At 34.2% G+C, this 12869-nt stretch overlaps 1 protein-coding gene and 1 long non-coding RNA gene across 2 annotated transcripts; both read right to left on the bottom strand.

Moving 5' to 3' along the window:
- Positions 1 to 3321: 3321 nt before the first annotated feature.
- On the bottom strand, positions 3322 to 4515 carry LOC148767969 (uncharacterized). The gene is made up of 3 exons (XR_016033573.1): positions 4396 to 4515; positions 3833 to 4301; positions 3322 to 3754 (listed from the first exon to the last, which is right to left on the bottom strand). It is a non-coding gene; the product is annotated as an uncharacterized LOC148767969 (long non-coding RNA).
- A 116-nt stretch (positions 4516 to 4631) lies between these two features.
- LOC105970191 (uncharacterized) lies at positions 4632 to 8129 on the bottom strand. The gene is made up of 3 exons (XM_088822819.1): positions 7861 to 8129; positions 6875 to 6961; positions 4632 to 6347 (listed from the first exon to the last, which is right to left on the bottom strand). Exon 3 carries the CDS (start codon positions 6252 to 6254, stop codon positions 5139 to 5141), a length of 1116 nt encoding a protein of 371 aa, XP_088678945.1. The 5' UTR covers positions 6255 to 6347; positions 6875 to 6961; positions 7861 to 8129; the 3' UTR covers positions 4632 to 5138.
- Positions 8130 to 12869: the final 4740 nt, after the last annotated feature.

The following is a 12869-nucleotide window of genomic DNA, read 5'->3' as shown; positions in this document are numbered from 1 at the left end:
TTCATCCCAATGCATCACAACATACATTACATTTCATTATGGTAGATGTAACACAAAAAAAAAAAAAATGAGAGTAAAAATAACCACACGGTGTATTAATATTTGATTTGGCCTTACTTGGTCATATGAGAATCCTTATTTCCATTTTTTTGTGATGATCGAATCTTTCGTCTTATGGTTATTCGAAATTCTAACTATATAATAGTAGTAATAGATAACACAAATAGCTAAAAATGTTGCTACATGAGGTATTAATATTAGTATTACTATTATTTAGTATTAGGATTAATAGTAAGATTAATATTAAGATCAGTATTAGCATTATGATTATGCTTAAAATTATGGTCACCATTAGGATTATGATTAGAGTTTATATTAGTATTAGAATTACTATTGGCATTAGTATTGGAATTAGAATTAGGGTTAGGATTAAGATTAAAATTATGACGAGAATTATGATTATTATTAAATATTAGTATTCATTCAGTATTAGTGTTAGTATTGGTATATTAGTATTAGCATTAGTATTAGGATTAGGATAAGGATTATAATTAGTATTAACAATTAGCATGATGATTAGTATTACGATTATAATTAGGATTAAAATTAGTGTTAGTATTAGTATTAATATTAGTATTAGTATTAGTATTAGTATTAGTATAAGTATTAGTATTAGTATTAGTATTACTATTAGTATTAGTATTAGTATTAGTATTAGTATTAGTATTAGTATTAGTATTAGTATTATGTTTAGTATTACTATTCGTATTTGTATTAGTATTAGTATTAGTATTAGGATTAGGATTAAAATTGAGATTAATATTTGCATTATAATTAGGCTTATGATTAGGATTTTGATTAGAATTGGAATTATCATTAGGATTAGAATTATGATTAAGATTAGCATTAGTAGAGATTTACCATCAGCATTAACATAATAAGATTAACATTAGGATTATGATTAGAATTAGGATTACCATTAACATTAACATTGTAGCATTAGCATTAACAAATTAGGATTCGTACTAGGATTACTATTAGTATTAGTCTTATGATTAGGATTAGCTAGGATTAAGATTAAAATTAGGATTATAATTAGTATTAGTATTAAGATTCAAATTAGTATTATAATTAGTATTAGTATTAGTATTAGTATTTGTATTAGTATTAGTATTAGTATTAGTATTAGTATTAGTATTAGTATTAGTATTAGTATTAGTATTAGTATTAGTATTAGTATTAGTATTAGTATTAGTATTAGTATTAGTGTTAGTATTGGTTTTAGTATTAGTATTAGTATTAATATTAATATTAGTATTAGTATTACTATCAGTATTAGTATTAGTATTAGTATTAGTATTAGTATTAGTATTAGTATTAATATTAGTATTAGTATTAGTATTAGTATTAGTATCAGTATTAGTATTAGTATTGGCATTAGTATTGTTATTAGTATTAGGATTGTTATTAGCGTTAGGATTATGATTATAATTACCACATTGCCAGTTAAATATCAAAGACGACAATATTCCGGTGATTATCATTTGCCATGACAATCAACAAAAGTTAAGGTCAAACTTTGTGACCCGTTGGATTGTTTGTATCCTCCAAGGCCCGTTTTCAGTCAAAGTTGTACATAGCGTTGTCTCGAGTGAAGAATAGATCTGGAATAAAGATTTTCATCAAGGGCGAATTCGGTGACTATTCCAAAGAAGTATTCCAGAGAATATTAAGGTAGACATTGACAAACATCATTTATCGATACTATGTTCATATTTCTTTATCATTTCAATGTGTACACTCTATGTATGTTCAATTTTATTCGCAACATGTAATATATTTCCACTTGAATAATCGATTATTTTTTTTGATATGCACACACACACACACACACAAACACACACACACACACACATATATATATATATATATATATATATATATATATATATATATATATATATATATATATATATATCTTTATATATATATATATATCAGTATTCTTTATCTACATAATATCTTCAACTTATATATATTGAAAATGGTGAAAAATAACAGGTTATTCGTCCTTCGATCGTAAATCTGATTGTAGTTTCATGATCTTCTTTAACAACATTCAGATTCATGTGTAGGACCGGTGCATTGCTTTGATTTCAGTCTCGGAGTTATTTGTTACACTTCAACGTGGTGTTTAGAACATTGTCAGTTTATTTTTTATGGAGATTTTTTATTGATAAATTAAGATACGAATTTGTTATTTTTTGCTCAATTGTATTATTTACATTCTCGACATATGCTTTCTCGATTAGTTTTCTACATTAACTCATTTTGATTTTTGAATTAATCCCTGTGCATCGCACGGGTGAGTTACTAGTTAGAAATAAGGATGTATCCCTCTTATGAAATTAGAAGAGGGGTTATCTCAAATAGCCCATGTATATAATATTATCTTAACAGAAACAGAAAATGTGGATGATGTGACATTGAATCCAAGTGACAATGATTTTTCTTAAACGGGAGCTCCAGCGATGAAGCTGAGGCTGACGGTGAAGTGACAAACAAAAGTACAAATTACTTGTCCCGACTATTTATTTTGTTTAACATTTCCTTTTCTTTTTGTTGCACAAAAATTGCCATTCTTTTATCAATTCCATTACATTAGATCAATGGTACTTATATGTATATCACAATACTATATTTCGTCTGTCTGTACGGACTACGGAGCAAGCCTCTAGTGCCTTAGTTAAAATGCCACCTGCAATTCAGGTTAGCAATTTAGTTCTTGATTTTGCTGATCTAAGTTATATTTCTTGAATTCGTATTTAATTTATTTGCTGATTAAAATTTTGTGTTTGTTTAGAGAGACGTTACAGCTCATGCTCGAATGCCACCTCCCGTTCGATCTCGCAAGCCGTTTTCAAGTTCGTTGAAAGACAAATCAAGATTTGTAGCATCTTCAGACAAGAAGTCATCGTATAATAGAGCTGACAAATTTTCCGCATTGAGCAATATATCCATTAACAACACTCAATCTTCTTTCAAAAAGAGAGGCCCTGTGGATTTGACTATCGGAAACAGCAGTAACCAAAAGCGGGTCCCACTGGATTTGACCATTGGAAACAACAGTAACCGAAAGTGGGTCCCACTAAATTTGACTACCGAAAAGAGCAGTAACTTAAAAACATTTCCGGTGGATTTGACCACCGAAAAGAGCAGTAACCTAAAAATATTCCCGGTGGATTTTACCATCGACGGTAGTAGTAACCTAAGTTCCAGATTAGATGCCAGTAAACCTCGAAGAAAGAGGAGGCCTATCACGTGGATCTTCGACGTAGAATGCTTGCAATACTTGTGATGGCAGAACAAAAGGATTTGCTTTTGCATCTGGCCTGGATAAATTCACAAGTGTAAAGCCTAGGTTGTCCCTCTTGTTCGTACGAATATTAGCCCAATCACACTCGAACAAGACTACTTTTTTTGCACCAACATTGAATGAAAGTTCAATGATGTCTTTTATTACGCCATAGTAGCCTACATCTTCATCTCTTGGAGATTTATCCTTCGAACTCGCGAAACTGGTAGTTGTTGCTTCCACAAAAACACCACTATTTTGAGTAAAATGAGATTCTTCAGACGACTTTGTACGAAATGTAAACCCTTGAACATCAAGTCTCTTAAAAGTCTTCACTCTAAAATCAGGGGAACTAGCCAAGACTCTAAGATTTTCATCTATTCCAACCTTTCTTTGCACCTAGTTGGTCAACAAACGGTTACTTATCTTAAGTAACAAATATGAAATATTAATCACAATCTAATGGAATACACTTACATATGATTGAAACCAACGACGGAATTCTTTGTCCTGTAACTGTTGAATTCGCCATTGGTAAGCAGGATCACTCGTTGAGATTTTATTCTTAATGGTCTCTAAATGCTCCCTACGAAAAGGGTATTTATTTTAAAACAGTTCAATGAAAACTATTGAAAATTAAAATACCATATAGATAACTTACTCAATGTAAGGTTGAACTTCGTCACAGTTGAAAAGGCAATAGTTGTGTGCCTTCTCCATTAAATCATAATTGAGGACTTTGTACTTAGGATGTACATCACTATCATTTGATACTCCCGAGAATATTGAAAATGCACTTTGTGGTTCATCATCACAAAGTGTTGCTGAGGAGTTTTCGGTGTATAGTGAGCAAAAGTTTAAGCATTCCTCAGTGACGTAACATTCGGCAATAGAGCCTTCAGGACACTTTTTATTCCGGACAAAACTCTTTAAGTGGCCCAAATATCTATGTCAAAGGAAATTTTATAAAGATTATAATTTATTATAATAAGTTAATGGAAATTAAATATGACATCAGCTCTTGAAAAAATTATAAATACCTCTCTATTGGATACATCCATCGATAATGCACTGGTCCGGCAACCATTGCTTCATGAGCTATGTGAACCGGCAAATGCATCATCACGACAAAGAATGATGGGGGGAACAATTTCTCAAGATTGCATAATACTTTTACAATATCAGAGTGTAGTTTTTGAAAATCTTCAACTGTGTTGGTTTTGGAACATAAGCCTCGAAAAAAACTACACAATTGAATAATAGTACAAGTCATCTTGTTAGGTAACCCCACGTTCCGAATTGCCAATGGAAGCAATTGTTGCACCAATACATGATAGTCGTGGCTCTTCAGTCCCCCTACTTTGTCTTCATTCACACAACGGGCTATATTGGATGCATAGCCGTTAGGAACCTTAATGTTTGATATAACATCACAAAGCGATTTCTTAGACTGGATAGACATCTTGTGATACTTCCCAAGTTTTGGGACTAGAGTGGGAAACCGTGGACCAATCTTACCAGATGGTGGTTTTTTAATTTTTTCAATATCCTCCTTTGCATTTTCAAAACCATCATTTTTGCTAAGAAGATTTAATAGCCACTTTAGTAGCAATTCCTCAATATTCTTCTCAATATGCATGACATCCAGGTTATGACGTATCAAATTATCTTTCCAATAAGGCAGTTCAAAGAAAATACTTCTCTTTCTCCATTGAGAATCTCTATGAACTGCTTGGCCTACGCCAAATACAACATCGATTCCCTCCGTTTTTGATAAGACATCTTACCCGGACGGTGGAGGTGGTGCCCCTTCCTCTGGAAAGCGGCTATGTCCCATAAAACATTGTTTGTTTGACTTGTACAAACGCTCAGATACGGTATCTTCAGCACAGCTAGGACAAGCAAGATAACCGCTCGTGCTCCACCCCGATAAATTACCAAGTGCCGGGAAGTCATTAATAGTCCACAAGAGGGCCGCTAGCATATTAAAGTACTGTTTGGTGGACATATCAAAAGTTTGAATTCCCGAATTCCACAACTCCTTCAGCTCGTCTATCAATGGTTGCAAATAAACATCAATGCCATTTTTAGGTCCCTTGGGACCAGAAATAAGCAATGACATCATCATATGAGAACGTTGCATGCACAAATTTGGTGGCAAATTGTAAATCATTAGAATGACAGGCCACGTGCTATACTTGCTACTTAATGATCCAAAAGGATTGAAACCATCTGTAGCCAAACCTAGCCTTACGTTTCGGGATTCCAAAGAAAATGACTCATGTTTCTTATCGAACTCTTTCCACGCATCGGAATCAGCAGGATGCCTGAGAACTCCATCGTCACATCGAGTCTCCGCATGCCATCTCATGTTAATGGATGTTCTCTCACAGATAAATAAACGCTTAAGCCTCGGAATCAAGGGGAAGTGTCGCAAAACCTTTTTCGGTACTCTTTTGCGGCGAGTGGTTGAAGAGCTCGGCTGGTTCTCCATGGAAGTCTTCCATCGTGAAGCATTGCAGACTCTACATGAATCTAAGTCTATATCATCCTTCCAGAACAACATGCAATCATTCTCACATGCATCAATTTTCACATAACCACACCCCAATTTCCCAATCAACTTCTTAACTTCATAAAAAGAGTCGGGAATATTTAGACCAGGATTTTTTTTAATTAGTTGGAGTGTGTCTGAAAACGTCTTATCGCTCATCTTGCCTCGAGATTTAATTTTGTAGAATTCCAACACGAATGAAAGTTTAGAATTTTCTTGGCATCCCTCATATAGAGGGATACACCACTCTTCAATGAGTTTACGAAAATCATCAACTTCCGGTGTGGATTCTTCCAATGATTCGTGTTGATCAGGATGAATACATGCTTGCAACAATTCTTCCATGTTCTCACGACCGCTCGCACCACCATCAGTTTCATGATTCACCTCTTCAACTTCAGAAATTCTGAAATCAGCAGCTTCATTTGTTTCACAAACCTGATGCCCGAGACGATATTCTTCCTCAGACTCTAGGTGCATTACCCATTGGCCTAAACCATAAGATTTATCCCAACCCCTCCAAAGTAAATGTCCATGGACAAATTCCCGATCCCCAATTTTTCTACACTCACAATCTCGACATGGACATCGTATTTTATTATCAATCGCAGCCTTATTAAAAGCAAAATCCAAAAATTCTTCACAACCCTTTTGAAATGCATCTAATCGATGATCATCTATCAAAACCCAACTCCTATCCTTTGCCATTTTGTAGTAAGTAAATAGTCTTACTGATGCTGGTAAAAAATAGCATGACAAATATTTCAGTTATTCAAAATATTGTATTTAATAAGTATTTTTAATAAATGGAAATGTAGATTGTCTTCTACTATTAAGAACGCGTAAAAATCGGAAGGAAGAGATAAGTTGCATCATATAAGTTTGCGTTAACATGCGACAACAAAGTTGAATGAATACAGAAAAACTTTGTCGTGGTAAAGGTGAGGGAAAGGATAATTTCTTACTCGAGAAAGTCTAAATGTGCAAAACTTGCGCTTCCTTTTCCAGCTATACTTGATTAGTTGTGTTCCTTTCTTCAAAGCAATAAGTACCTTCAGTCAAGAAGTCAACAAAATTAAGTACCGATTCAAAGGTTCAACAGTTTTTCACCCGATTCCACAAATCGATTCTCACACACACACACACACGCACAGACACATTTGTCTACCTCTGCTCTTTTACATATTCTAAGATTCGCATCAGCCGAATGTTCGCAACTGTATGATTTGCTGGAATCAGCAAAACATGTTTATGAACAAAATCAAATTACAAAAAAAGAAAACCTTTTCACACACACACACACACACTCACTCAGAGAGAAAAACACACACATATCACACAATTTGATGCATATATCAAATTCAATTCAACAAACATTTACGCCTCTTCACACAGACACACACACAGACACACAGACACACACACACACACACACACACACACACACACACACACAATTAGAAGCTTAAAATGCTACATGATTATTAGTTGTTTGCTGTATTATGCAGGTTACACTGATTTGGCAGCGTGGTGTTGGAACGGAAGTGGCCAATAACGGTCGGAAAATAAGCCAAATTAGTTGTATAATAATGGAGGATATATCTTTTGATTTTTATGGATGATTAATTAGTAGCAAATTAATAAAAATTTATTATTATATGAAGATCACAGTTATTGAAGATGTACCGGCTGCAAAATTTCCATTATGCATTCGTTACTTTATTATCCTTCTGCAAACTAATGACATGTGTTTTTGATTAATCTGTGTACAGACTTTGCAATATAATTTGTATTTTAATAAGGGAAAATATAAAGAAAAACAAAGAGATTCTCTTTATTTTCATGAAAGGGAATAGAAAATGCATTTATATTTATTTGCATTTCAACTGATATCAATAAATATATATATCCATATAAACTTTGCAGCAATCAATTTTAAGCATAATCATACCTCGACAGTCTGCACACGGTGGGCTTTCACAGACGAGGCGGCGGCAAGGCAACGGCAGAGGCGGCGGCAACACTTCGGAACAGAGATCCCAAGAGAGTGAGAAAAAGATGGAGGGAGAGAGAGAGGGAGAGAAAGAAGGGGGGAGTTTGGTGGCCGGTGATGGTGGAATCGCGCCGGCAGAACGACGCCGCCACCGGCGACGGTAGAGTCGGAGAGACAGAGAAGAGAGAGAGAGGGGGAGAGAGAGAGAGAGAATGGAGAATTGGGCTGAAACGAATTAGGTTTAACCCAATTCTTTTATGCGACGAATTCCACAGAATCGACGCGCAAATGAAAAAAAAAAAATCTTAAAATAATTAATTGCGTCGATTCAACATAAATCGTCGCCAGGAAATAATAAAAAATCAATTCCATTGCGACGTTTATATATTCGTAGCAATTTGGGCTCCAAAATTTGGGAAAGAGAAATTACTTGCGACGTTTCATATACATATTCGTCGCAATATTTATTAAAAAATAATAAAATGAAAATAATTTATTCTAACTGCGACTGTTTCCTAAATCGACGCAACGGGAAAAGAAATAAATGCAATTTGTTTGCGTCGTTTAGTCACAATTCGTCGCAGGTAACATAATAAATAAAATAAAAATTACTCTAATTGCGACGACGTGTATTTCGTCGCAGGGATATTGAAGAAAAAAATATTTTTTTCAAACTCCTAGCGACGATTATATCACTTTCGTCGCTAACATATACTTTAAAAATAAAAAAAAATTACTTTTCGCGACGTTTGTCGCTTTTTCGTCTCAAAAATTTATGAAAAAAGATTTTTGTTTTCTCGTTGCGACGTTTATTGACAGATTCGACGCAACATAGCGACGATACTCGTGTTTCGTTGCCAAGGTTTTGAGTCAAAAGCGGGATTTAAACTGTTGCGACTAATATAATAGGAATCGTCGCAAAATTGCGACGATTTTTATTTAGTCGCAAATTTTAACATCGCCAGAACTGTGTTTTGGCCTAGTGTAAGAAGAAAAAGCACATTGGCATTTCTTTATGTGTTCTTTACCAATTTGAGTTGTTAGTTCTTTCTACATTCAAAGCTTAAACTGTTGGGATTATTTCAATAATTTTGTGGGCTCACATATGTGACGTAAATGTGTATGGCTATCTAAAAGAAAGTCCAAATTAATTGTGTTCTAATAAATATTATTGGGTTAGACTTATAGGTATTAAACTATAATTATGGGCCTAATGTGTAGAGACAATTAGCGCTTAATTGTGATTTATTGAAAGAGCTGAATCACAGTTGTAATATAACTGGATTCTACAGTTATATAAAGGGTCATGGTCCCCAAAGAAACGCAACCATTCCGTCTCTTCTAAAATCAATCGTTAGAGAGATAATTAAGGAACTGCGGATTATTTGGAAGACCTATCCGTTTTGGAAGACCTGTCCCAATTCCAGTGGAGATTCGAAGATTCGATTTTATTATGTAAGGTACGCTTCCGGGTTTATATTTCTATATAATACTCGTTGATTCAAGCATGTTGGTTCTTGGGAATTCGTATGTATGTACGATAAATTTCAAACACAAACTAGTAAAATTCTATGTTCAAGGTAACACAGTTCATGTGATTGGGTTGTATTGTATGAAATTCATGATATTATGTGAGTCGAAAGTAAAAAGGTACCACTCTTAACCTTTTTTAAGGCTTACATATGGATTCTTAAAATCTTAATAATTTGGAGGGATTATCTTTGATGAGTAAAAATTAATTCTCAAAGTTTGAGAAATTTAGGTTTCGTAGTTTTAACTTTTAAGTATATCTCATGCCCAAACATATTGTAAATTTTCATCGTATATAATATATTCTTGTTGAGAAACTAATAAATGATATACAAGAAGTAGAAAATAATGTAGGGAGAATATGTAATATGGAGTTAATAGCATAGACCCCCTGCGTAATTTTGAATTGTCATAAAACACCTTGTGTTAGAATAATTAGCAAATATCCCCCTATAATATGTTTTATGTAGCACACAACCACTTTCATCAAATTTGGATGTTGACTTCATTGAAATGACGAAACTGCCCCTAGTTATTCTTTAATAGTATTTCACCACATCCATCCCCCAACCCCACCTACCCCAACTCTTCCTCCCTCTTCAGCAAGCAGTGTGCCGACACGACTACACCAACGGTATCACGTTGTGACGGCGTCAATTTTGATTTCTCCTTGATGGAAAAGTCGGCAAAAAATAAAAACTAAAAAACCTAATTTAAATATCCCCCAAGCACTTCGCGGGAGGTATATTGAGGTGAGTTTTGCTTCGATTTGTGTCCATCTATTGGTAATTTGGATCCTCAGTTGTCGTGAAGGAAGCACCAGAGAGATGTTGGTTTTTTTGTGGTGGCATTTCCGGGCGATGATAGGGTGTTATCGAGAGTGATGATGAGGTGAACAGAGATACAGTGGAAGGGGCGGTCTTAGACGGCAGGGGAAATGGTAAGGGGGCGGCGTAGCGGAGGTGATGGGTCATGGGAGAGTTGGGGTTTGATATTATAGTGGTGGTTTTAGGTGTAGTGAAGAAGAGGGCTTTTCATAAACTATGAGGGACTTAAGTGATAATTTGGAAAACTTTATTTTGGGATTATAGAAATTTTTGGGGTGGATCTGTAATTTTTTAAATTTCTAAAAGGGTATTTAAATCTTTGCCGGTGAAAAAATACAACCCAGTCTCACAACCCGTGCGTGTGATGCACGATAAGCTGTTAAGGACTTTATTAGCTTTGACTAAATTTCATAGGGGGTTTCTTGCTAATATTTTTAACATGGGGACTTTTTTAGTAATTAGAGATTACACAGGGGTGGTTCTTGCAAAAAACCCATGTAATATGCTATTCCATATCTTCAAGTGTGTCCAACGCAATACAATGGAGCACTATATATAGTACAAGTAAGACCATGAAAGGTCATGAGTTACAAGGAGTCATAGGCCTATAATGGTGAGTAAATGGTGGAAATAATGGTGTTCATCCATAACATCCTAGAATTCTTAACACTCCCCCTTGGATGTCCAACATCTATGGAATATGCCTCGTTAAAAACCTTGTTAGGAAAACCCATTGGGACATAACCTAATCGAAGGAGAAAAGAGTACATATCAATGCAAACCTTGCGAGCATGTCACTCGTTAAAACCTTGCCAAGAAAAACCCATGGGGACATAAGAACTTGGACGAAGGAAAAGAGTACAATGTTGAAATTGTTAATCACACTCCCCCTGATTTCAGCATGATACAATGGATCAAGATCGACGATGTATGGATTTACAAACTTGTTATTTGATTGTCATCAATAACTTTCAATGTCATCTTCTTCTTTAACTCTCAAGTACTTTAGAAAACTTCAGTAATTATACGGCCACCTCCCTTGATAAAGCCAAAATCTCGTTGGTGCATTGAGATAACATTATGCTAATATTTTAGGATCAAAGTCTTCATTACCTTCTCGAGGACGGAAATATATTTCTATTGTCCAAAGGTAGGATAATTATATGTTTATACAATGAATGAGCTTTATCATATATAAAATTTTAAAATGATGAATATTCCATGAGATTAATGTTCAATCTACATCGAAACAAAATTTATTTTTCATCTAAACATCTTTTATAAAATAATCGATAGTCTTTGTGAGCTCTTCACGAGTCTCCACAAAATTAATTGGGTCATTCATGTAGACCACGATAATTATGATTATACATTTTATTAACAAGGTAATTAACTAATGTGATTATATCATATTCTTGAATATGTACATGGACCATTAGTAGAGTCTAACTCACGAGACTTCTTATTAATTATATGCTTCAAGCATTTTGAATTAATTTTATGATCCATATGTATGCCTCAATTGCATCCATATAATGCATGCCAAGTAATTTTAAATCGATTGTATCGATCATATAAAATATACTTTCCGAAAAGAGGTATCCAAATATACCGCAATAATTATTCCCACTTTTGTACAATTCATTTCATCACTATTTTCAAAAACTCATGGTCAACTGCATATGTGAATGCATATACTATGACCAATTAGATGTCGACACTATTTTCAAAAACTCATGGTCAACTGCATATGTGAATGCATATACTATGACCAATTAGATGTCGACATCTATTAAAATGTATGGGCTTCAAGCTCTTCACATTATAAAAATAATTGTACATATAGTTATTCGATAACATTTTTTGTACTCCCCATGTTTCTTTATAATCGATCAAGAGCTCACTATTTCACTTTCCGGTACCGGATTCTTCTTAGAGAATTATATTGATATAAATGGGGATTGTAGCTTTTGTGGGTACGATCCCTTGTAGAGATCCATATCTTTTCATGTACCATGTATTTTTCTCTTATAGAGAATTCTCTATATTGCTTCAATAAAGTTTTTCATAATACTTTACGTGCTTGAGCTCATTATTTATTTCAATACAAATGTCTTACATGGACAAAACGCGCGCTTTTGAGTTTCACCACGTGGAGGGAGTATTGAGGACTACTTGTCCACTTTATTTTCAAACTCAATATTAACATTTAATTTGGTACATGAATATTCATTCGAAAAGAATTTTCAATTCTTTAAGATATTGTATCGGTACAACAACAAAATTGAGAATTAATGGTCTAAAATGCCTCTCTATTGACTTAGGGAGCAGGCTAACCATGATTTATTTTCCAATCCATTCATTAACTAATTATTGACACATAATGGTTCGATATAAAATGATCTCGGTAGCTACCGTGTAATCATCAATGATTTTTTTCATCCAAATATGGATTTCATTTATGCCACCATAGCTGGCAAAAAACTTTCAAATCATAGTAATGGATATTGGTTGAGGCGTCCGCCGACATCGTCTTTAAGACGAATCCTTTCGTCGGATGAGATAAGTAATAGGATGTGAGTATGATGCTACTAGCGCTAGTAGACTTTA

This window comes from Erythranthe guttata, chromosome 9 (genome assembly GCF_056151865.1).
Source record: "Erythranthe guttata isolate IM_541 chromosome 9, IM_541, whole genome shotgun sequence".
In the NCBI taxonomy this organism is placed as follows: Eukaryota; Viridiplantae; Streptophyta; class Magnoliopsida; order Lamiales; family Phrymaceae; genus Erythranthe; species Erythranthe guttata.
Note: the sequence above shows the minus strand (reverse complement) of the source record. Positions and strands in the feature narration are given on the sequence as shown.

Bases quoted from the DNA above. Each gene is read 5' to 3' on its own strand.
- LOC105970191 (XM_088822819.1), bottom strand. From the start codon at position 6,254: ATGGAAGAATTGTTGCAAGCATGTATTCATCCTGATCAACACGAATCA.